The sequence below is a fragment of the Artemia franciscana genome, chromosome 13, assembly GCF_032884065.1.
Source record: "Artemia franciscana chromosome 13, ASM3288406v1, whole genome shotgun sequence".
NCBI lineage: Eukaryota > Metazoa > Arthropoda > Branchiopoda > Anostraca > Artemiidae > Artemia > Artemia franciscana.
Genome location: NC_088875.1, coordinates 10,061,640 through 10,087,517, shown reverse-complemented (window position 1 = coordinate 10,087,517; position 25,878 = coordinate 10,061,640). Strand labels below are relative to the sequence as shown.

Below are 25,878 nucleotides of genomic sequence, written 5' to 3'. Positions count from 1 at the left end.
GAGAAAGGCATGGAAAATGAAACAGAAAAAAAAAATCACACTGAACTGCAAAGAAAAATGTTACGGAACAAACTCTGCTGTTAGATGGCAATGCAAAATTACCATTGAATGAAGGAGCGTGTTATTTTAGTGTAAGTGAGTCTGTCAAGGATAAACCGGAAGAAGGAATTGAATTCACGCCAGAATTACTTAATTCAATTTGACACTGATAATTTTGCATTCTAGAACGAAGAAGTGTTATTTCAGCGTCTGCAAAGATGCACAGGGATGAGAAAATGAATTCACACATGAATTTCTTAACCACCCTGGAATGGAAGGACATTATTTTTGACGTCCGTGAAGGATAAACTGGAAAGAGAAATTGAATGGCGGATTTACCACCTTATGATTTGAAACTAAAGAATAAAAAGATGATTGTACCAATGCGTCATTTAGATATTTCAGAAGGCTTAGGCATTAAAACATTACTGATTGCTGCTGAATTATATAACAACGCAATTAAAGCAAACTATAACGACTAGTGAAGAGCTGGAACAAAAATTGTATATATGACTTCATGCGAAATTATATTTGATTTTGAATGAACCTAAACAGCTAAAGCGAGAGGGATGGAAAAATGTCTGAGGTAATGATGCACGATAGCGAGCACAACCAAGACCTGTGGCTAGAAGACATTCGACAACAAGCATCACAACGAATCCCACACGAAAATAATAGACAACAAAATCTGTGGTTAGAAGAAATGCCTCATGGGTGATCACATCGAATCATAACTGGAATCTGTGTTTAGAAGAGCAACAGTGTGAATCACAACGAGTCCCAAAAGGAAACAAATCCTATAAAACTGAGGAATTTTTGGTGCATTAACAGGAAAGAGGATTTAAATTCACGCCAGAATTCCTGAATTACATTGAAATTTAATATTTGACACCTTCTGAATTAAAACTAAAGAATAACGCAATGGATTATGCTTATACATAATTAGAAAATCAAATATATAAAAGCTTACCGCGTTCTAAGTCCCGGTAGCATATATATATATATATATATATATATATATATATATATATATATATATATATATATATATATATTTATATATATATATATATATATATATATATATATATATATATATATATATATATATATATATATATATATATATTTATATATATATATATATATATATATATATATATATATATATATATATATATATATATATATATGTATATATATATATAATTCAATAAACAATTCTATCTAACCATGTAGCACTTTTGACATTTGGATAGAAGCTTGTCATGATAACAGGATTGACAATAGAGTTATTTTCTTTCGTAATTTGAATTAAATTCTTGGGCATAATTCGATCTTTATTTAAGAGCAATTTTGACCTTTGGGGGTTAGATCGTCATGACAGTAGACTTGACAGTTAAAGTTGTTTCCCATTAGTAGTTTAAATTAAATTATGTAAAACAATTCTCTGTAACCATGGAACACTTTGACATTTGGATACAAGCTTGTCATGACAGCAGAATTGTCAATAGAGTTATTTTTCTTCATAATGTGAATTAAATTCTGGGACAAAATTCCATCTTTACCTAAGAGCAATTTTGACCTTTGGGGGTTAGATCGTCATGACAGTAGAATTGACAGTTAAAGTTGTTTCCCATTAATAGTTTAAATTAAATTATGTAAAACAATTCTCTGTAACCATGGAACACTTTGACATTTGGATACAAGCTTGTCATGACAGCAGAATTGTCAATAGAGTTATTTTTCTTCATAATGTGAATTAAATTCTGGGACAAAATTCGATCTTTATTTAAGAGCAATTTTGACCTTTGGGGGTTAGATCGTCATGACAGTAGACTTGACAGTTAAAGTTGTTTCCCATTAATAGTTTAAATTAAATTATGTAAAACAATTCTCTGTAACCATGGAACACTTTGACATTTGGATACAAGCTTGTCATGACAGCAGAATTGTCAATAGAGTTATTTTTCTTCATAATGTGAATTAAATTCTGGGACAAAATTCCATCTTTACCTAAGAGCAATTTTGACCTTTGGGTGCTAGATCGTCACTACAGTAGAATTGACGATTAAAGTTGTTTTCCATTAATAGTTTAAATTAAATTCTGTAAAACAATTCCGTCTAACCATGGAACATTTTTGACATTTGGATACAAGCTTGTGATGATAGCAAGATTAACATTAAAAACTATTTTCCTTCAAAATATGAACTTAATTATGGGAAATAATTCCATCTTCCCTCAGTGCAGTTTTGACCTTTTGGTGCAAGATTATCATGACAGTAGTATTGACGGTAAAAGTTGCTTTCCTTTAATAACAAAAAATAAATTCTGTGGGGTATTTCCGTCTAGCCTAGGAATATTATGCAGTAAAAATTATTTTCTTTTATAATATAAATTGAATTTTGGCAAATAAAAATCTATCTTGGAGAGCATATTACCTCTTGTGTGCAATTTTGTCATGACAGCAGGATAGAGACTAAAGGTTAATTCCTTATTATAGTGTAAACTAAATTCTGGGAAACAATTCAATCTAACTTTGGATCACTTTTGGCATGTGGATGCAAGCTTGTCATTCCAGCAGGAATGTCGGTAAAAATTATCTTCCTTCATGACATGAACTGAATTCACCTTAGCTTAGAGTATATTTGACCTTTGGGTGCAAATTTGTCATGATAGCAGGATTGACAACAACGGTTGTTTTTTATGTTATAAATTAAATTTGGGAAATAATTCAATCTTATCTTGGATCTCTTTTGGCATTGGGATGCAAGCTTGTCATGACAGCAAGATTGAAATAAAAATCATTTTTCTTCTATAATATAAATTAAATTTTGGGAAATCATTCCATCTTACCTTGGAGCACTTTTGACATTTGGGTGCAAACTTGTCATGATAGCATGATTGGCAGTAAAAATTCTTTTCCTTATACAAGAAGGATTTGTTCGAAAAATCCGTCTTGCAAACTTCACAAACAAAACACTTGTCATGCCATTGTTTTTTCTTATATTCAACTTTCTTTGAGCCTGGAAGGGAAAAGTAAAATTTAAATTTATTGTAAACTATTATCATTTTTTAACTTTATCTTATCGGATTTAATTTTGCGTAAGACACTGGGGTCTTCAGCCCTGGAAATAATGCGAGAAGAAAGTTTTTACAACAGGAATGTATGCCACTGTATTTATATTTTAAATAAATATATACAAATTTATCATCCTTCATACCCAGTTCAGTTCATAAAAAGTGCCAACTGAGCAGCTGAAAGAGCTGCGATCTTGATGAAAAAAAAACAAGTGTTTTTAAGTGAAAATAAGGAGGGACATTAAAACTTACTACGAACAGAAATTATCCTGTATATGAAAGGGACTGTCCCCTCCTCAACACCTCGCTCTTGACGCTAAAGTTTGACTCTTTGTCACAACTCTAACATTGAAAAAAAATAAAAAACTTAGCGTAAAGAGCAGGGCTTTGAAGAGGGGACGGCCCCTTTCACATACAAAAATAATTTTTGTTCGGTTTAAGTTTTAATGTCCCTCTTTACTTTCAGTTAAAAAATCTGTTTTTTTATTTAATCTCTGAACTTTTTTGAATTAATGAATTAATGGTTTCGAATTTAGCTCACCGTACATGAATAATTAAAACTAAATCTCCTTATCACTTTTACTATTTTTAAACTAATAATAATCTCATAATAACCTAAGTTTGATTTTTGTTTGAGTTGCTTAAGAATGACTCCTAGATAACAAAGGCAATTTTAATTAGAATAAAAGCCTCTTTTAAAAGTTGAAAAAGAAACTTAAGCGTAAGAACGAGCTACTGAGAAGAGAGAACCCATCTCATATACGTAATATTTTCCGTTCTTTTTAAGTTTTAATGTTGCTTCTTACTTTCAGTTGAAAAAACTTGTTTTTTATTTAATTGCTGATAGTTTTTTATATAATGTCGGGAAACCAAGCTCCCCCTCCATGGACAATTCCCTTCCCCGACAAGAAATTTTTCCATGGAAAGATTCTCCCACGTAGCTTAAATTAGCGATATTTGCGAAACTAATTTTGAAAGGCATAGTAACAAAACGGCCAAAGAGATCGAAACTATTTTTATGAAAATAACAGTCACAAGTTGGGCAATTCTCAAATGACTGAAATGAATGAAAGAAAAGACATTTAAAAGATATACGTAATAATTTATGTTCGTTTTCAGTTTTAATGTTATTCCTTACTTTCAGTTGGAAAAACCTGTTTTTTTTTATTATTTAATAACAACGACAAGCCGAAGACATACAATATCTTCGGTTTATTATCACATAAAAATCATAGTTATAAAGTTGCTTAGGGTAAAATTTACCGGAAAATAATACAAACAAATTATTCCTTATATTGGCCATTATTTTACAAAATTCGAACTTTAACTTAAAGACCGAGATATTGACTAGTGGGCAAACTTCCTCATATTCGTAATATGAGGGGATTTGCCCCCTTGTCAATGCCTCGCTCTTTAAGCTAAAGTTCGACTTTTGTTCCACTTCTTTGAGAATGACCCCTGAATCCCAAAGACCGTTTAATTAGAATAAACAGTTCTTTTGAAGTTACTAAAAATAATTTAGCGTAGACAGCGAGGAATTGACGAGGGGACGAACCCCCTCATATACGTAATAATTCCAGTTCGTTTTAAGTTTTAATGTCACTCCTTACTTTCAGTTGAAAAAACTTGTTTTTAATTTAATTTATGATGTATTTTTTTAAATAATGCTGGGATATCCAGCGCCACCTTCAGAAATTAACTTCCCTCATGAAGAATTCCTCCATGAAAAGATCTCTCTTCGTAACCCAATCACCCCAACCCCTACCACCTGAAAAACTCCACCCTGAAAACGTCTGTATACTTACCAATAACAAATACTATATGTAAGACAATGGGCAAAGTTCGTAACTTGCAGCCCTTCCCTCGGGGACTTTGAGGAATTAATTCGTCCTCGAATACATAGTTATTAGATATTTCAACTATGCTGAACAAAATTGCTATTTCAAAATTTTGATCTGGTGACTTTGGGAAAAATTGAGCATGGGAGGGGGCCTAGTTGCCCTCCAATTTTTCGGTCACTCAAAAAGGGCGCTAGAATTTTTAATTTCCGTTTGAATGAGCCCTTAAGCGAAATTTTAGGACCACTGGGTCGATACGATCACCTCTGGAAAAAAAATAAAATAAACACGCATCCGTGATCTTTCTTCCAGGCAAAAAATTTAAAATTCCAGATTTGTGCAGATAGGAGCTTGAAACCTCTACAGTAGGGTTCTCTAATACGCTGACTCTGATCGTGTGACTTTCATTAAGACTGAATGACTGTTGGGGGATGTCTCCCCCGTTTTTCGAAAATCAGGTAAATTTTCTCAGGCTTTTAACTTTTGATGGGCTGTACTAAACCTGATGAAACTTATACACTTAAAACCAGCATAAAAATCTGATTCTTTTAATGTATCTATTGGTATGAAAATTCGGATTTTTAGTGTTTCGGTTCCTATTGAGCCGGGTCGCTCCTTACTCCTTACATAAAAATGTGCATTTTTTAACTAAAATGGGCTAAACACCCAGAAAGAGCTGCGATCTTATTGAAAATTATACAGTGGAAAGTAACAAGTACGAGAACCCTAAAGATATTGTCTGCAAATCTGAAGCTTTTATTTTTTTTTTAATGACCAGTGTTCATGCCACTGCATGTATATTTTACATAAATATGTGAAAATTGATTATTCTCTATGCCCAGCTCTGTTAATAAAAATTGGCAACTGGCCAGGGATGTATCCCCAGGGCTACGAGGTTTAAGCTCCCCTCTCCACCAAAATATTTCTCAGATCGTAAAATGGTCGTAAAACACAAGCAAAAAGACTATTTCTCCTTAGAAACTAATAAATTGTTTTTTTCGGACTGCTATTTTGGTCTTAAAACCTTAAAAAAAAGAACTTTGGTAAATTCTTGAACAAAAATCTTTGATGCAGCCTAGAGACTGAAAGTACGAGCACTGATCCCACTTTGAGATAATTTCAATGATTACGGATCCCTTGTGCTAATTTGACAATTCCAGTTTTAGAAAATATTCATGCCATAGCCTTAAAAAGAAGGCATAAAAAATCAAAATGACTAAATATTATTCTTCGTTATAATATTATTTTAATATAGTACATAATTTTATCTTCATTGAACCTAAAAATGCCTGCATTAAGGTGAAATTTTTGATATGGTTCGAGACTCATCTCGACTTGAAGTTTGACAGCAAAAAAGGGATTTCAATATTTATTCCTGCCGTATTCATGCCATAGCCTTAAAAAGAAGGCATAAAAATCAAAATGACTAAATATTATTCTTCGTTATACTATTATTTCAATATAGTACAGAATTTTATCTTCATTGAACCTAAAAATGCCTGCATTAAGGTGAAATTTTTGATACGGTTCGAGACTCATCTCGACTTGAAGTTTGACAGCAAAAAAGGGATTTCAATATTTATTCCTGCTGCGGCTCATGCAAAGGAGCTTATGTTTTGGGGGAGGGCTCACCCAAGGAATTATTGCTTACTCATCTCCCGTGGCTTTATTACAATAGCCTTCAGTTTTGGCCACATTTATGTTGACACACTATGTTATGTCACATTATGTCACATAATATGTCACATTATGTTGACATTTATGTTGACAATCAAACTAAAGCTAATTTACTTTCCTTGTTTGGTCAAAAATGCTGTCTCTAGCTAATATGTTTGATTTCTGATAAAAATGTAATCCGTAGAATGTTTGCAATGACGAAACATTGCGAATTTAGTATGGAAAAAAGATGAAGATGAAAAAGACGGGTCCTAGAGGTCAAAGAGTTCAGAAGTCACGGATGGGACGGGTCTGCCTTAACACCAGTTGAAGAGGAGAAACTCTCATTTCCCAGAGTTACATTCAATACCATGCTTCAGGCACTCGTCTTGTAGACTTTAAATATTCAACAATAAACGAATTACAAGAAATACAAGATGACTAGTTTGGTCTCGGAACTTTTTTGTGCCGTTGAAACTGAAGCAAAATAAGAATAAAAAAAGGCTATAAAAAACAGTTTCAATTGACCTCTTTAGAAAAGAAGGAATTTGACAAAATATCTAATTAAATAACTGCCAATCAAATGATTCCCCTCATTGATATTTTTAGTTTAACCTACACGAGTTGATTTTTTTTCGTTAAAAAAATCGCAATTTTTTCGCTTATTTCAACCCTTTTATCAATTTGAGTCCCCGCAAATCTTATACCTGGAGCATTTCTCCTCAACTCTATAGTGACAGGTAAATTAAATTATAACCTAATAAAAAATGGATACGAACAACCGTGTTCTTAAAATGTATATAAATAATTGACGAACCACCAAGTTAAACTTGGAACGAATAATCGCCACTAGAAGAGTGTATGACTTGTGATTTCATTAGAAAATGAAAATATTTCCACAACCAAAGAAAACAAACGTAAAAAGCTGTAGTTTGACTCATCGAATTGGTTTGGCTAGAAAGTTGCATAGTTTAATTTCGTTCTTAATTTTGAAGTGATAGAGAAAAAATGACAACTAGTATTCTGTAAGAAGTCTAGACTTCTAGAAGTCTAAGAACTAGAGGCACGAGCAAGATAAATAAATATATTGTAGAAGTCAAATGTAGTTTCAAAACAAACGAAAAATAATTTTACCTAGGAGAAAACAAGATTTAAATTGTTTTAAATTATACTTATCCATCATATAAATGTAATAACTTTCTAACGACTTGTTGCAGAGCAGAACTTCCGATAAAATTATAATTGTTGCTTAAGCAGCAATCTTGGGCTCTTTGCATCTAAGACTTCATTCCAGGTTGTCAGCTGCAGTAACTTTACATGAACTACAGAAGTTGTACAAAGTTAACAGCCATCGGCAACCGTTGTGAAGTGACTAAGGGCTTATTAAGCTTATAAGGGAATAATCTTCATACGTTCCAGATGTACCCATCTTAGTTTAACTGTAGTAATATTTCAATGTGTTTCAATCTGATTGCAATACTGATGATGATGCTGATGCAGACTTATTTTACTTAAGATGTATATTAACTATATTTAGTAAAAGTTACAAAAGTAAGTTCAAAGCTATTTTTCAGTTGTTTCAGCTATTACGACAGTGTCAGTAGGAACGGAGCTGTTAGTTTTAGTAGATTTTAACAACCTTTTGGTCGAGCCTGGAAGGCATCCAAAAGTTTGGATAACAACATTCTAAATTTGGTACCGGAGAAATTTAAATCTAAGATTTAATCTAATCTTAAATCTAATCAAAAAATTATTATTAAATCTAATCTAAATTTTTTTTTATTATTAAAAATTATTACTAAAAATTAACTAAATTTAATATTAATTATTAAATAAATCTAATTAATTATTAAATAATTCTAATTAATTATTAAATAAATCTAAATTAATTATTGCTAAAAATTATTAAATCTAATCTAATTTTTTTTTTAAATCTAAAAAAATTACTATTAAATCTAATCTAATAAATTTAATCGAAATTTAAATCTGAATTTAATTTTAATTTAATTAATTTTCTAAAAATAAATCTAAATCTAAATCTAAATCTAGATCTAAAAATAGGGACATCTGTTGCTAATTTGGTACTCGGGAGAATCTTGTAAAAGTTAAACAAAATGATAGTGCCTCTATTTTTACAGTGAAATAGTGGGATTATTACCTGCATAAATACACTTGGAAAATTTAACTCCCTTGTATGTATAGAAGAAAATGGGGACAAATTTTCCTTAATGTATCACACACACCCCCCTCCAAAAGGACCCAAAAATGTTAAATTAAGCCTTGAATTCAGGGATATACTTTCATGAGAATTATTCTTATTGCTGTTTTTTTTAATGGTACCAGAATTAGCAAGATACTATTCAGACTTTACATGTCATTGAGTCCGAGAATACGCCTACTCTGGGCTTACAAACAACGATCCGGCTATCAAAAGCCCAATTTGCCAGTAATCAAGCAGTTCGTAGTAATCAAACAGTTCGTGGTAACGAGCTGTAGTAAGGAGCGACCTGGCTCAATAGTAACCGAAATTCTAAAAAACGGAATTTTTATAGCAATAGTTATATGAAAAGAATGGAATTTTAAAGCTGAATTTAAATATATAAGTTTCATTAAGTTTAGACTTACCCATCAAAAGTTACGAGCTTAAAAAATTTGCCTTATTTTAGAAAATAGGGGAAAACCCCCATTAGAAGTAATAGAATCTTAACGAAAATCACACCATCAAATTCAGAGTATCAGAGAGCCCTGCACTAGAAGTTTCAAGCTCCTATCTACAAAAATGTTGAATTTTGCATTTTTTGCCCCAAGACAGATCATGGTTGCGCGTTTATATGTTTTTTTTCCAGGGGTAATCGTTTTCGACCCAGTGGTCCTAGAAAGTCATTTGAGGGCTCATTTTAACCGAAATTAAAAGTTCTAGTAGCCTTTTTAAGTGACCAAAAAATTGGAGGGCACCTAGGCTCCCTCCAAAGCTCATTTATTCCCAAAGTCACCGAATTAAAATTCTGAGACAGCCATTCTATTCAAAATAGTCGAAAAACCGAATAACCATGTCTTTGGGGACGACGTACTCCCCCAAAGTCCCCGTGGGAGGGGTTGCAAGTTACAAACTTTGACCAGTGTTTACACATAGTAATGGTTATTAGGAAGTGTAGAGACGCTTTCAGGGGGATTTTTTTGGTTGGGGGAGGGGTTGATGGGAGGGAGTTATGCGGGGAGAAATTTCCATGAAGGAATTTGTCACGGGGAAAGAAAATTTCCATGGAGGGGCGCAGGATTTTTTCGCACTTTTTTAAGAACAATGAAAAAATAAACATGAAAAAGTTTTTTGAACTGAAAGTAAGGAAAAGCATTAAAACGAGCAGAAATTATTGCGCATGTGTGGGCCTCACCTCCTCCTAATACCCCTGTCTTTACGCTAAAGTAATTTTATTAATTTCAACTATTTATTCTACGGTCTTTGTGATTCAGGGGTCGTTCTTAAGGAATTGGGACAAAATCTGAGCTTTAGTGTAAAGAGCGAGGTATTGACAAGGGGGTGAACCCCCTATAAGAGCAATAAAATATAGAAATATAGAAGTTCATTACAAAAGTTAATTCGTAAGTTAGGTATATCTTTACTCATAAAATCGTTTGTAAAAAATTAAAAGTTCTAGTTGCCTTTTTAAATAATCAAAAAATTGGAGGGTAACTAGGCCTCCCCCGCTCGTTTTTCTCAAATTCGTCCGATCAAAAATATGAGAAAGCCATTTAGCCATAAAATAAATTAATATGCAAATTTTGTTTTAATTATTCATGTGCAAAGAGCCAAAATTAAAACATGCATTAATTCAAAAATGTTCAGAAATTAAATAAATAAAAATTTTTTTTACACTGGAAGTAAGCAGCAATATTAAAACTTAAAACGAACAGAAATTACTCCGTATATGAAAGGGGCTGTTCCCTCCTCAACGCCCCGCTCTTTACGCTAAAACTATTTTTTTTTCTTTTCTAAAAAGTAGAGTTGAGAGAAAGAGTCAAACTTTAGCGTAAAGAGCGGGGCGTTGAGGAGGAAACAGCCCCTTTCATATACGGAGTAATTTCTGTTCGTTTTAAGTTTTAATATCGCTCCCTACTTTCAGTTAAAAAAAACTTGTTTTTTTTTCATTTAATACCAGTAAGTTGGTTTCTGCTTTATCGATAGGGGAGATGGAAGTCAGCTTCCTTATTCGTTTGAGTTATATTCTGTATATACTGACATCAAGCCTTGTGAATGGCTGTTAAGTAAAAGCCTAAACTAGAATCGGTTTATTTTTGATGAATACAACAACCAGCACGAACCCGTATTTTTTTGGAAATTTATATACAAGTATTCCAGCCAAAATGCTGGCTATATATTGGATAATTTATATCTGGCTATATTAAGATGTAAAATATTAGCTAATATAAAATTTTGACAAGTTTATGTCTGGGTGTTCCAGCTTGTGCTTGTTTATGGTGCTCATCTAAGCCTTGTCTTTCAGCTTATAAGAATTGTTCTTCGAGGATTTAGAATGTAATATTAAATATTCCCTACTTGCATTTTTCTCTTTCACTATAAGTCAAGAGAGAAGATGCAAAAGTACCCACTGACAATATGCAAAAGAGGCTAGCCCAAAACTTTTCTAGGTGAAGGGGGGCATTGCTTTGAAATGAGCTTCTTTTATTTCTTATGCATTTATTTTTATTTTCATTGTTAACCAAAGTACTCGTCATTGTAAAATAGAAAAGTAATTTAGTTTAGTTAGTTGCGTTTTATGTCTGACTATTTAAGGCCAAACGAAAAATAGTTCCCCTCCCTATCGTCCCCGAATGGGGCTGGAAGTGAAATTTGAAACTTCATAGGAGGGGGCGAAGATTGAAACTCAGAATGTATCGAGACAGAGGAAGAACTTGTGCGATGCGTAGCTCTGTTGGCCTCAGCATGCTTGGGTGCTGCAGAGCTTTGTTAGTGGTAGTAATACAAAAAAAAAAGAAAAAAAAATGCTAAGCAAGTATTATATTAAAACAAAGCAAGAAGGGGAACAAAAATTCAAACTTTGAACATTTTCTCGTGTAGACAATAGCCTGCTTTGCGCAGGTACCGTTCTCCTGGTTCTTTTCCTTCAGCTGGAAGTGCTATGTGTGATTGGGGTAAATGCTTCTATTGTTATTTTTATAGATGGGCTCTTTAAACAGAGTCGGGGCTCAGGCCAAAAGGTTATTGCGGGTTCTCAGACTTCCTTTTGGCATCGTGCACTGCAGCTCGGACATTGCTAATGACCAAATCCTCTCCCACATTTTTAGAGCTATCAGTTCCGTAAAATTATGCTTTGCAAAAAAATATAAAAGATGGATAACATACAAACGACACCTCTCTCTCTCTCTCTCTCTCTCTCTCTCTTTCTCTCTCTTTCTCTCTCTCTCTCTCTCTCTCTCTCTCTCTCTCTCTCTCTCTCTCTCTCTCTCTCTCTCTCTCTCTCTCTCTCTCTCTCTCTCTCAGCATCTTTGACAGATGTGATTTGACATGATTTTCCATTTTCCTCGCTTAAATTAAAACTCATTTTTTTCTCAAATTTTAACAAATGCTTTAGAGAAACATTTTCATAAGAAAATGAAAGAAGCACGAGTTTTTTCAGCGGATTATGGCTGCAACAGTAGCTGCAAACTAGTAAAAGATGAACCATGGCCTATAGTAAGCACAATTTAAAAACTGCGTTTAATAAAAGATATGGCAAGTGAAACAATTGCCAGTTTTAACTTTATTCAAGAGTGATTATTCAAGAGCGATTATTCACATGCTGCTTTTTCAGTAGTTTGTTTCGTGTAGCAAATTTAAGCATGAATGCAGCGATGTCGTTTATATGCAATTTATAAGAAAATCTCACCGGTTGTTCTTTTCTTATGGTCACCCTCTCTACAATTTTTCTTCAGAGCGCACTTAAACTTGGTATCGTCTGAATCCAAACTGCTGATAACTGCTCCTTTATCATTATCTTCATCATCCGACGAATCTGATGACGATGATGATGAGTCTCTATAAGTAATGAAATGCTATAATTATTGAGTCTGGTAAAACTAGACACAGTGTTTACAATGATGTGTGAAAAGTTTGCAATATAATTAATTATTCTTGATGTTGATGTTAAGATAGAAGATATTTACAAATAAAAAATACAAAAAAATGACAACCTTGCATGATATGGAAGCTTTCTTTTTTTATTGATTGATACCTTTATTTGAAACTAATTCATAAATGTAATCTATCTATCTATCTATATATATAATATATCTATATATATCTATATATATATCTATATATATATAAATAAGTTGTCTGTGGATGTGTCTGTCAGGTGACGTCATGTTTGTGTGTTGACTGACGTCATGAAGTTAGTTGTCGTCATTTTTGTTCTGACGGTGACGTCATTAAAGATATTTAAGACATGCGTTCACGTAGAAATCTATTAATGCTTAACTTTAAAATGACTGATAAACTTACAATGGCAACAGCCGAGAAATGCTGCTAAAAGAGAAAGTGAAAAAAGAAGGCGTGCCGAGGAACTACCAGAGCACCATGAAACCAGACTTGCTGCTAAAAGAGAAAGTGAAAAAAGAAGGCGTGCCAAGGAATCACAAGAACAGCAAGAAATCAGGCTTGCTGCTGATAGAGAAGTAAGAAAAGAAAGCGTGCCGAGGAATCAGAGCAACCTGAAAGTTATCGCCTGGCATTCAGGTACAGCCCAGTCGATGATTATAGCTTGAGTAGATGTTTTCAAATCGGGACAATGTCTAAAATTTGTCCCTATTGCAAGGCCTTGAAATTCAATGGTGAAACAATGGGAATGTGTTGCGCCTCAGGAAAAGTTAAACTTCCTCTATTGGCTGCACCACCAAAGCCATTGAAGACTTTCCTTACTGAAACTACGTCAGAATCTAAGCGTTTTTTGTCACAAATCAGAAAATACAACTCATGTTTCCAAACGAGGTCGTTTGGAGCCCAAATCGTTAATCCAGATCAATTTATGTCTACTTTCAAAGTAAAAGGGCAAATTTATCACAGAGCAGGGTCCCTTCTACCATTCTCAGGCGAGAATCATAAATTTTTACAATTGTACTTCATCAGTGATAGAAATTCTGAATTGAATGCACGTTGCGAAATTTCTCCCAACGTTGAAAGGACAATCGTTTCCCAATTGCAACATCTTTTCCACGAAAATAATAATTTAGTGCGTCTGTTCAAAACAGCCATCGATTTGATGCCTACTGATACGCATAAAATAGTTATTTCCGGTGGCAAAACGCCCCCTGGCCAACATGTGCGTAGATACAATGCTCCAACTATCGACGAAGTGGCAATCGTTATGGTCGGTGATCAGTTTTTACCTCCAGATATTATTCTTCATAAGCGAAACGCTCAGTTGTTAAGAATTGCTGAAACTCATCGATGCTACGATGCCCTACAATATCCTATCATTTTTTGGGATGGAGCCGACGGCTATCACTTTAATATTAAATTGATGAATCCAGCCACTAACAAAGAAATGAATAAGAAATGCAGTGCAATGCATTATTATTTCTATAGACTAATGATTCGGCAGGATGAAGAAAATTATATTTTACAATGCCGTGAATTGTTTTACCAATTCTTCGTTGATATGTATGCTAAAATTGAATCAGAACGTTTGCTATATATCCGCCTGAATCAGACGAAGCTCCGCTCTGAACAATACATGCATTGTGTCGATAACAACGTTGGAGAAATTTTCTCTTTGGATGCGCCAGGAGGTACTGGTAAAACGTTTGTGATAAAACTGATTTTGGCATCAATTCGATCAAAAATGATATAGCGTTGGCAATTGCGTCGTCCGGAATAGCCGCAACATTGCTGCCTGGTGGAAGAACTGCTCATTCCGCTTTGAATTGCCTCTGAATTTGCATTCTACAGAAACTCCCACGTACAATATTTCCAAATCATCTGGGATGGGTAAAGTATTGCAGCAATGCAAACTTATTATTTGGGATGAGTGCACAATGGCACACAAAAAATCGCTCGAGGCTCTGGATCAATGCTTGAAAGATTTGCGAGGGAAGTCGAAAACCTTTGGCAGCACATTAATGTTGCTTGCGGGAGATTTCAGGCAAACATTACCTATAATACCTAGGTCAACTCCTGCAGACGAAATGAATGCTTGCCTGAAAAATTCTAATTTATGGGCACACATAAAAACATTAAAATTAACTACAAATATGCGTGTCCGATTGCAAAATGATGACTCTGGTCAAACATTCTCAGATCAATTGCTGGCAATTGGAAACGGAAAGCTCCCAGTAGACTCAATTTCAGGACGTATACAACTACCTGCTGATTTCTGTAATTTAGTGATGTCCAAAAATGAATTGACTGAAAAAGTATTTCCGAATATTCTAAAAAATTATAAAAATAATAAATGGCTAAGTGAAAGAGCGATTCTCGCACCCAAAAATATAGATGTCCACGAAATCAACAATATTGTTTTGACCAAGATTCGAAACCAGGCAGTCCTTTACAAGTCAGTCGACACAGTTTTGGAACCAAATGAAGCGGATAATTATCCATCTGAATTTTTAAATTCCGTGGATCTTTCAGGGTTTCCACCACACGTGCTACAACTAAAAATAGGCGTACCAATAATACTTTTAAGAAATATCAACCCACCAAAGCTTTGCAATGGCACGCGACTTGCCGTAAAAAAAAAACAATGGAAAACCTAATAGAGGCCACAATCTTGACAGGGCCTTTTGAGGGTGAGAATGTTCTTATTCCTCGCATTCCCATGATTCCAACGGATCTGCCTTTTCAATTTAAAAGATTGCAATTCCCAATTCAATTAGCATTTGCAATCAGCATACACAAAGCTCAAGGTCAATCATTAGAAAAATGTGGTATAGATCTTAATACTGATTGTTTTTCCCATGGACAATTGTACGTTGCATGTTCGAGGGTCGGTAAACCTGACAATCTATTTAAAGCAGCGACAATTGGACATAATTGCGCGAAGCGCCCCACCAACTAGATGTTGGGGAGGCGCTTCGCGCCACCCCAACAGCTAGTATATACATAAAAATAAGTTGTCAGTGTGTCTGTCGACTGACGTCATGTTCGTCGTCATATATAAATGACGACGGGGACACAGGTAATGTTCGATTAGCAATCACCATCAACAAAGCTCAAGGGAAATCCTTAGAATAATCAGGTATACATCTGAATACGGATTGTTTTTCCCATGGACAATTTTATGTTGCATGTTCAAGAGTCGGTAAACCTGACAATCTATTTATATGCACAGACAATGGGACATCGAAGAATGTTGTATATTCGCAAGTTTTACGTAGTTAAATATATATATATATATATATATATATATATATATATATATATATATATATATATATATATATATATATATATATATATATATATATATATATATATATATATATATATATATATATATATACACATATATATATATTATATATATATATATATATATATATATATATATATATATATATATATATATATGTATATATATATATATATATATATATATATATATATATATATATATATATATATATATATATATCTTTCTATATTCACAGGTGACACAGGGACACAACTACAATGGCGCGTAACGACTTGCGCGCGCGGGGCGGCTTGGGGGGCAAAGCACCCCCAACAGCTAGTCTATATATATAAAAATAAGTTGTCTGTGTGTGTGTGTCGAGTGACGTTATGTCTGTGTGTCGACTGACGTCATGTTTGTTGATTGAAGAAATTACACACCGGGACATCGGGACACAAATGATGACCGGGACACCGGGACATCTGTCTATATAAAAATAAGTTGTCTGTGTGTCGAGTGACGTCATGTTTGTGTTTCGACTGACGTCATGTTTGCTGATTGACGAAATTACACACCGGGACATCGGGACACAAATGACGACCGGGACACCGGGACATAGGGAATATAAATGACGACCGGGACACTCAAAGAGAAAGCGACCGGGGCACAAGGAATGTTCGATTAGCAATCATCATCAACAAAGCACCGGCGCACAAATGACGACCGGGACACAGGGAATATAAATGACGACCAGGACACTCAAAGAGAAATTACAGACCGGGAAACCGGAACACAAATGACGACTTGGAAAAAAATGACGACCGGGACACCGGGACACAGGGAATATAAATGACGACCGCGACACTCAAAGAGAAATTACAGACTGAGACACCGGGACACAAATGACGACCGGGACACAGGGAAACAACAACAGCGGGGACGCCGGGGGGCACAGGGGGGTATATAAATGACGACAGGGACACAGGGAATGTTCGATTAGCAATCACCATCAACAAAGCTCAAGGGCAATCATTAGAATAATGAGGAATACAGATTGTTTTTCCCATGGACAATTATATGTTGCATGTTCAAGAGTCGGTAAACCTGACAATTTATTTATATGCACAGACAATGGGACAGCCAAGAATGTTGTACATTCGCAAGTTTTACGTAGTTAAAACTATCTATATTCACAGATGGGACAGAGGTACACAACTACAAAGGCGCGTAACTAATATGGCGTGTAACGACTTGCGCGCGCGGGGGGGCTTGGGGGGGGGGGGGGGGTGTGAAGCGCCCCCACCAACTAGGTGTTGGGGTGGCGCGCCACCCCAATAGCTAGTCTTCTATATATATATATAAAATAAGTTGTTTGTCTGTTGACTGACGTCATGTTTTTGTGTCGACTGACGTCATGTTTGTCAACTGACGTCATTATAAGGATTGAGCTGTATGTCGTCATGAAATTGTTTGCCGACTGACGTCATGTTTGTCGAATGACGAAATTACAGACCGGGACATCGGGACACAAATTACGACCGGGACACTCGAAGAGAAATTACAGACTGGGACACCGGGACACAAATAACGACCGGGACACAGGGAATATAAATGACGACCGGGACACACGGACACAACTACAACGGGGACGCCGGGGGGCATAGGGGGATATATAATTGACGACCGGGACATGGGGATGTTCGATTAGCAATCACCATCAACAAAGCTCAAGGGCAATCATGATAATAATGAGGCATAGATCTGAACACGGATTATTTTTCCCATGGACAATTATATGTTGCATGTTCAAGAGTCGGTAAACCTGACAATCTATTTATATGCACAGACAATGGGACAGCGAAGAATGCTGTATATTTGCAAGGTTTAGGATATATATCAATCCATATTCACAGGTGGGACACAGGGACACAACTTTAATGGCGCGTAACTAATATGGCGCGAAAAAAGCTAAAAAAAGAAAAAAACTAAAAAAGGGACACAACGACAATGGGGACGCCGGGGGGCACAGGGGGATATATAAAGGACGACGGGGACACAGTGAACGTTCGATTAGCAATCACCATCAACAAAGCAAAAAACTAAGCAAGAAAAAACTAAAAAAGAAAAAACTAAAAAACAGAAAAAGAAAAAGAAAAAAGAAAAACTGAAAAGAGAAAAAACTTTGAAAGTTAGTGAATGTAAAAGTCGTTGTTTTCTTTGCCAAGATCATTTTGTCCCACGGACTTCTGTTAAGAGTACGTTGTATAATAAAAATTTTGCATGCAAGTTACGTGGTAATGTTAATTGTAGAACAACCAATGTAATTTACCTCTTAGAATGTAATAAATGCTGCCTACAATATGCGGGGGAAATAACTAATAATATATATAAAAGATTTTCTGGACATAAGACAACAGTTAATAATGAAAAAACTAATAACTATCTAGTTCAACATTGTAATAATGGTAAATGTTCCATATCAGATATAACTGTCACAATTTTAGAAAGTTTAGAATTAGAAAATTTAAATAAAGAAGAGAAGAATAATAGACTACGTAAACAGGAGGATTTCTGGATCCATACTCTTGGTACAGCTTATCCTTTTGGGCTAAATGATCGTGTGGCAAAATATGGTGACATGTCTCATGTTGTTGTTAAATGTATTGATGGTTTTATGGACCATCCTTCTTTTACTTATCCTACTAAACGTAAAAAACGATCGAGAGGACATAGGAAAAATAATAAAAAAATTAATTAGATGTACATATGCTTTCTATAGATCTATGCCAGCTACTTGAATCTGGGGGTATGATTTCTGTAATAAAATGTCTAAATAATTTATCCAAGAGGAATTTAATCAAACTTTTCTGGATTGTTAAGAATAATACAGCTCTTGATTATAATTTTAAAGTAATATGTGATACAATTTGCATTCTAACTAAAACGAAATTTATTTCAAAAAAGAAAAAGTTCGATAAGATTAGTAATAAGGATAACAGATTATATTTACCTATTAATTTTACTTGTAAGCAGATTGAAGATATTAATTTACCAGAAATTTTCAATCAGCGGCATGTGAAACAGGCCCTTCCTAGTAATTTGAATTATAATGATAGTCCAGTTTTAACTTATAAATTTTCAAAAACTATTGGGCAAATTATTTTTGATTATAATTTAATACTAAAAAGATTAGATAGTGATATAAATTGGAAACCGGTTTGTAATTGTAAGCGGCTTGGCCCATTTGTAAATCCTACTTACATTAAATAAAAAAAACTAGTTTTTTTAACTGAAAGTAAGGAGCGACATTAAAACTTAAAACGAACAGAAATTACTCCGTATATGAAATGGGTTGTCCCCTCCGCAGTCCCACGCTCTTTACGCTAAAGTTTTTAGTTGTTTTAAAAAGTAGAATTGTGGCAAAGAGTCAAACTTTAGCGTAAAGAGCGTGGGACTGCGGGGGGGGGGACAACCCATTTCATATACGGAGTAATTTCTGTTCGTTTTAAGTTTTAATGTCGCTCCTTACTTTCAGTTAAAAAAACTAGTTTTTTTTATTTAATTTCTGAACGTTTTTGAATTAATGCATGTTTGATTTTGGCTCTCCGCACATAAATCATTGAAATTAAATTAGTATATTAATTTTTTTTTGGCTAAATGGCTTTCTCTTAGTTTTGATCAGACGATTTTGAGAAATTAGGGGTGGGGAAGGAGGCCTAGCTGCCCTCCAAATTTTCGGTTACTTAAAAAGGCTACTAGAACTTTTAATATTCAACGAACGTTTTTATTAGTAGAAAATATACGTAACTTAAGAATTAACTTACGTAACAAACTTTTATATTCTTATATTTTTATTATGTGTACGAGGGGGTTTGTACCCTCGTTAATACCTCGCTCTTTACACTAAATCGTAAGTTTTGTTCCAATTCTTAAAAATGACCCCTGAATTAAATAGGCCGTAGAATAAATAGTTGAAATCACTAAAAATATTTTAGCATAAAGAGCGAGGTATTTATCTCCTCCTAAATACCTCGCTCTTTATGCTAAAGTGTTTTTAGAACCCTACATATGCGTAATAATCTCTGTTTGTTTTAAATTTCAATGCTATTCCTCACTTTCATTTGAAAAAACGTTTTCATGTTTATTTTTTCATTGTTTTTTTTTTTTTATAGTAATGCTAGAAAATCCTGCGCCCTTTTCATTGAATTTTTTCCCCCATGGCATATTTCTCCAAGAAAAGATCCTCCCACATAGCCCCCTCCCTCAACCCTACCCCCAAAACCAAAAAAATCCCCCTGAAAACGTCTGTACACTTCCCAATAACCATTATTATATGTAAACACTGGTTGAAGTTTGTAACTTGCAACCCCTCCCCCAGGGACTGTGGGGGAGTAAGTCATCCCCAAAAACATAGTTATTAAGATTTTCGACTATGCCAAACAAAATGGCTATCTCAAAATTTTGATCCGTTGACTTTGGGAAAAAAATGAGCGTGGGAGGGGGCCTAGATGCCCTCCAATTTTTTTGGTCACTTAAAAAGGGCACTAGAACTTTTCATTTCCGTTAGAATGAGCCCTCTTGCGACATTCTAGGACACTTGGTCGATACGATGACCCCTGGGGAAAAAAAAAAACACAAAAAAAAACAAATAAACACGCACCCGTGATTTGTCTTCTGGCAAAAAAATGCAAAATTCCACATTTTTGTAGATAGGAGCTTGAAACTTCTACAGTAGAGTTCTCTGATACGCTGAATCTGATGGTGTCATTTTCGTTAAGATCCTACGACTTTTAGGGGGTGTTTCCCCCTATTTTCCTAAATAAGGCAAATTTTCTCAGGCTCGTAACTTTTGATGGCTAAGACTAAACTAGATGAAACTTATATATTTAAAATCAGCATTAAAATACAATTCTTTTGATGTAGCTATTTATATCAAAATTCAACTTTTTAGAGTTTTGGTTACTATTGAGCCGGATCGCTCCTTACTACAGTTCGTTACAACGAACTGTTTGAAACATGTTATAACAGGGGACTTGTCAATAATAAAGCAAGAGGATCTTCAAATTATAATAAATAAAGGGGCTAATTTCCGTCTTTCTCATCATCTGAAACCATCGAGTGTTCTTGATGGCTTGGAAAATGATTTTGATTTATTTATTGATAAGTGGTGTAAGAAAGAGAATAGAAATAAAGAGAGTTTTCAAAGTTGGAAGAATTTAATTATTAGTAGAATTAGAAATAAAATATTTTCTAACTTAAAAAATAGTAACACTAAATCATTATTTTATAATGCGAAGATTAAACAAGCAATTGCTAATCTAAAGAATGAATTTGTAATTGTGCCAGTGGATAAAGCTAATAATAATTTTGCCATAATTTGTCAGAAGCTGTATTGTGATATCTTAAAAAGGGAGTTATGCACAACTAATGTTTACGAAAAGGTAAATATAGAGGATGAAAATTTAATTGAAAAGACTGAAGAAATACTTTTTAAAAATTTTAATATTAAAATAAATGACAATGATAAAAAGTTCCCTTTCCTATATCGGACTGTAAAATTTCATAAGAATCCCCCTAAACCACGATTTATTACTGGAGCAGCTAAATTTCCAACCCGCATTGCTGCTACTGACCTCTCTTTAATTTTAAAGGAAATTGTAAATAAACTTAAAACCTATTGTTCTGGTATTAAAATATTTTCGAATTTTAATCCATATTGGAGTGTTAATAATTCACTGCAGGTGATAGATTCTTTAACAATGGTTTCAGCTAAAAGAATTGAGTCTTTCGATTTTACGACAATGTATACTAATTTATCACTTAATGTAGTGTTTGATAATTTAAAAACTGTTATCAAGAAATCTTTCCTCTTATCTAGTAAAAGGTTCTTAAAAATAGACACTTATAATAAAAAAGCTATATGGACAAATTGCATTAATACTACAGTTAACTTGAGATGTTACAGCTTGGATATGATTTTTGAGTTATTAGAATTTGTTTTATACAATACTTATATAAGATTTGGTGGTGATTTGTACAAGCAAATTGTGGGAATTCCCATGGGGGGGGGGAATGCCAGCCCATTTATACCTGACTTGTTTTTAAGTCAACTAGAATATAAATATATGATGGATAAGAATAATCCAATTAATTTAAAACATGTTTTGTCAAATAATAAAAGATATTTAGATGATATTTTGGTCTTAAATTGTAAGGAATTCATTGATATTTCTAAAAATATATATCCATCAGAGCTTATTGGCTTTAGCATTAATACAAAAGAAGAAAATAACTAAAAAAGGTAAAAACTACAAAAAAACTAATAGAAATCACAGACTGGGACACCGGGACACAAATGACGACAGTGACACAGGGAATATAAATGCGTTGCATGTTCAAGAGTCGGTAAACCTGACAATCTATTTATATGCACAGACGATGGGACAGCAAAGAATGTTGTATATTCGCAAGTTTTACATAGTTAAAAACATATATATATATATATATATATATATATATATATATATATATATATATATATATATATATATATATATATATATATATATATATATATATATATATAAATATATATAATATATAATAATATATAATATATATATAATATATATAATAATATATATATAAATATAAATATATATATATATATATATATATATATATATATATATATATATATATATATATATATATATATATCTATATTCACAGGTGGGACATAGGGACACAACTACAATGGCGCGTAACTAATATGGCGCGTAACGACTTACGCGCGCGGGGGGGCTTGGGGGGGGCGCGAAGCACCCCCACCAACTAGGTGTTGGGGTGGCGCGAAGCGCCACCCCAACAGCTAGTATATATATATATATATATATATATATATATATATATATATATATATATATATATATATATATATATATATATATATATATATATATTTATATATATTATATATATATATATATATATATATATATATATATATATATATATATATATATATATATATATATATATATATATATATATGTATATGGCACGTACGTAGGGGGGGGGGCTTTTTTTGTAAAGAGAGTTTGCTTTTCACAGCAAAATAGAATTATCCTTGATATTAGGGCGTTTATCCCCCCTTTTCAGGATAAAGTACAGCTTTTAATGGATCAATTTTGGAAACAATCATTTTTCATTAAAATCCAAGTTTTTTGCAATAGAAGAACTAACCCCCACAGCACCCATATTGCACTGTTGACCCTAAAATTTCCCTTTCAGTGGGATATAATAGATTAATCACTGGTTCTAAATCGCTATGAACATAACCAGTATGGATTCTCATTGTCCCTTGTGTTCTAACCGCAGACAGTGCTGGGTCCCGGCAGCTTTGCCACCGGCCCCTGCGGGTGGATTCTAATTGTCCCTTTTGTTCTAACCGCAGACAGTGCTGGGTCCCGGCGGCTTCGCCACGGGGCCCAAGCATGACACGTGGCAGGCTTCTATATATGGATTCTCATTGTCCCTTGTGTTCTAATCGCAGACAATGCTGAATCCCGGTATATAATTGGAACTGGGAGCATGCTCTAGTCACAATGTCGGTAGACAAATTATTTTGTACAAAAGGGAGGATTAGAGGCTTCAAAAACTATCTTATAAATCTTTCTTTCCCAGAAAATGAACTCGAAATGGTAACAAATTCTTTATGAATATTATGGGTGGTTTACTCCTGTTTTGGTTTTTTGCTTTTAGATTATGTGATTCAATAAATTAAATAAGCAAATCTGCTGAGGTCTTTTGGCTTTCTAGTAGTGGCTATTTTAATTTTATTACTTTACTAGCTGGGTCCTGGTGGCACCTTTTCTTAGTTTTTTTTTCATAGTTTTTTTCTTCTTTTCTATTTTATTTTTATTTTTATTTTTTTTTTTCCGGAACGTGCCCCAGCAACACGTGTGGAAGGTACTAATTTTTAACTGCGTAAAATTGCGAATATACAACTGGTAATTGCTCTGTTATACTCTGGTAATCCCTCGACACGCATTCTTTTTTTACATTCTTTATTGTCTATGAATAATAAATAGATCGTCCGGTTTACCGACTCTAGAACATGGGATTCATCGACTCTCCATCCATGGGATCTATAACGGATTTTTCTAATGATTGTCCTTGAGCTTTGTTTATGGTGATTTCAAATGCTAATCGAATTGGGAATTGCAATGTTTTCAATTGAAAAGGCAGATCCACTGGAATCATGGGAATGCGAGGAATAAGAACAGCCTCACCCTCGGAAGGCCCTGTCAAGATTGTTGCCACTATTACGTTTTCCTTTGTTTTTTTTTTACGGCAAGTCGCGTGCCGTTGCAAAGCTTTGGTGGGTTAATATTTCGCAACAGTATTCTTGGTACGCTTAGAAATCTCCTGGAGATCCAGGGAATTTAAAAATTCTGATGGATAGCTAACCGCTTCATTTGATTCCAGAACTGTGCCAACTGACTTGTAAATGACTATCTGGTCTCGAATCCTTTTCAGAATAATGTCGTTGATTTCGTGGATTTCTCTGTTCTTGGCTGCCAAAATCGCTCGTTCACTTAGTCATTTATGATTTTTATAATTGGTTAGAATATTCGGAAATACCTTTACAACCAAATCATTTTTTGACGTCACTAAATTACAGAATTCAGGAGGCATTTGTAAACATCCTGAAACTGAGTCAACTGGGAGCTTTCCGTTTCCAATTGCCAGCAATTGGTCTGAAAATATCTTAGCAGAGTGATCGTTTTGCAATCGGACACGCATATTTATAGTTAGGTTTAATGTCTTTACGTGTACCCATAAATTAGAATTTTTAAGGCAAGCATTCATTTTGTCTGCAGGTGTCAATCTAGGAATAACAGGTAACGTTTGCCTGAAATCTCCCGCAAGAAATATTAATGTGCTGCCAAAGGGTTTGAAATTTCCTCGCAAATCTTGCAATGATCGGTCAAGAGCCTCGAGCGATTTTTTGTGTGCCATCGTGCACTGGTCCCAAACAATAAGTTTGCATTGCTGCAATACTTTACCCATCCCAGATGATTTGGAAATGTTGCACGTGAGATTCTTTAGACTGCATATCCAGAGGCAATTTCAAAGCTGAATGAGCAGTTCTTTCACCAAGCAGCAACGTTGCGGCTATCCTGGGTGACGCAAGGGCCAACGCTGTGTTATTTTGGATCGAAGTGATGACGTAAGTTGGACATTCCTAATCTGGTCCTTTCTCTTTGAGCCTCAAGCCTGGTTTTGCGTTGCTCTAGTGTGTCCTCCTGGTGTTCCCTATTTGGTAACATTGTAGGATAATTAAACACGCATTGCTTTTGTAATACAGCGACACGCCTTCTTTTCTTACTATCTCTAGGAGCGTTTTTCTTCCCCATTTGATTCCGTGGTCTCCAATTGCCTTTCCCGTGCTCCTTAAGACTAAGTCCATCAAAATGATCCATATAAAGGGGGATAGAAAACAACCCTGCTTAACTCCTGATTTAATACAAAACCAGTTGCTAACCTCATTTCCTACCTTAACTGCAGCTGTATTATTCTCGTACATAGCACAAATCACTTTAATGTATTTTTCTAGTATACCATATAACGATAAGATCTTTGTTAACACTCTTCTATCAACAGAATCGATAGCTTGCTCATATTGATAAAACTGAGGACCAAAGGTATTTGACAACGAAGGGAATTCTCAATTATTAACCTAAGAGTGAAAACTTAGTCGACACATCCTCTACCTTATCAAAAACTGCACTGCTCTTCCCTTTAAACTTTTTCTACAGCATCTCTCAGTCTCAAAAGCATCATATTAGTAAGTAATTTGCTACCTACA

General features: G+C 34.2%; 1 protein-coding gene across 2 annotated transcripts in view; it reads right to left on the bottom strand.

Annotated features, from left to right (window-relative positions):
- Positions 1 to 25,878, bottom strand: part of LOC136034492 (four and a half LIM domains protein 5-like) — a 48,527-nt gene that overhangs the window by 20,439 nt on the left and 2,210 nt on the right. For both annotated transcript variants that reach the window (XM_065715708.1, XM_065715707.1), the window contains exons 2-3: positions 12,501 to 12,649; positions 2,897 to 3,066 (exon numbers count right to left, since the gene is read on the bottom strand). In XM_065715708.1, the coding sequence (XP_065571780.1) occupies positions 2,897 to 3,066; positions 12,501 to 12,649 (319 nt within the window). The remainder of the gene's footprint in view (positions 1 to 2,896; positions 3,067 to 12,500; positions 12,650 to 25,878) is intronic.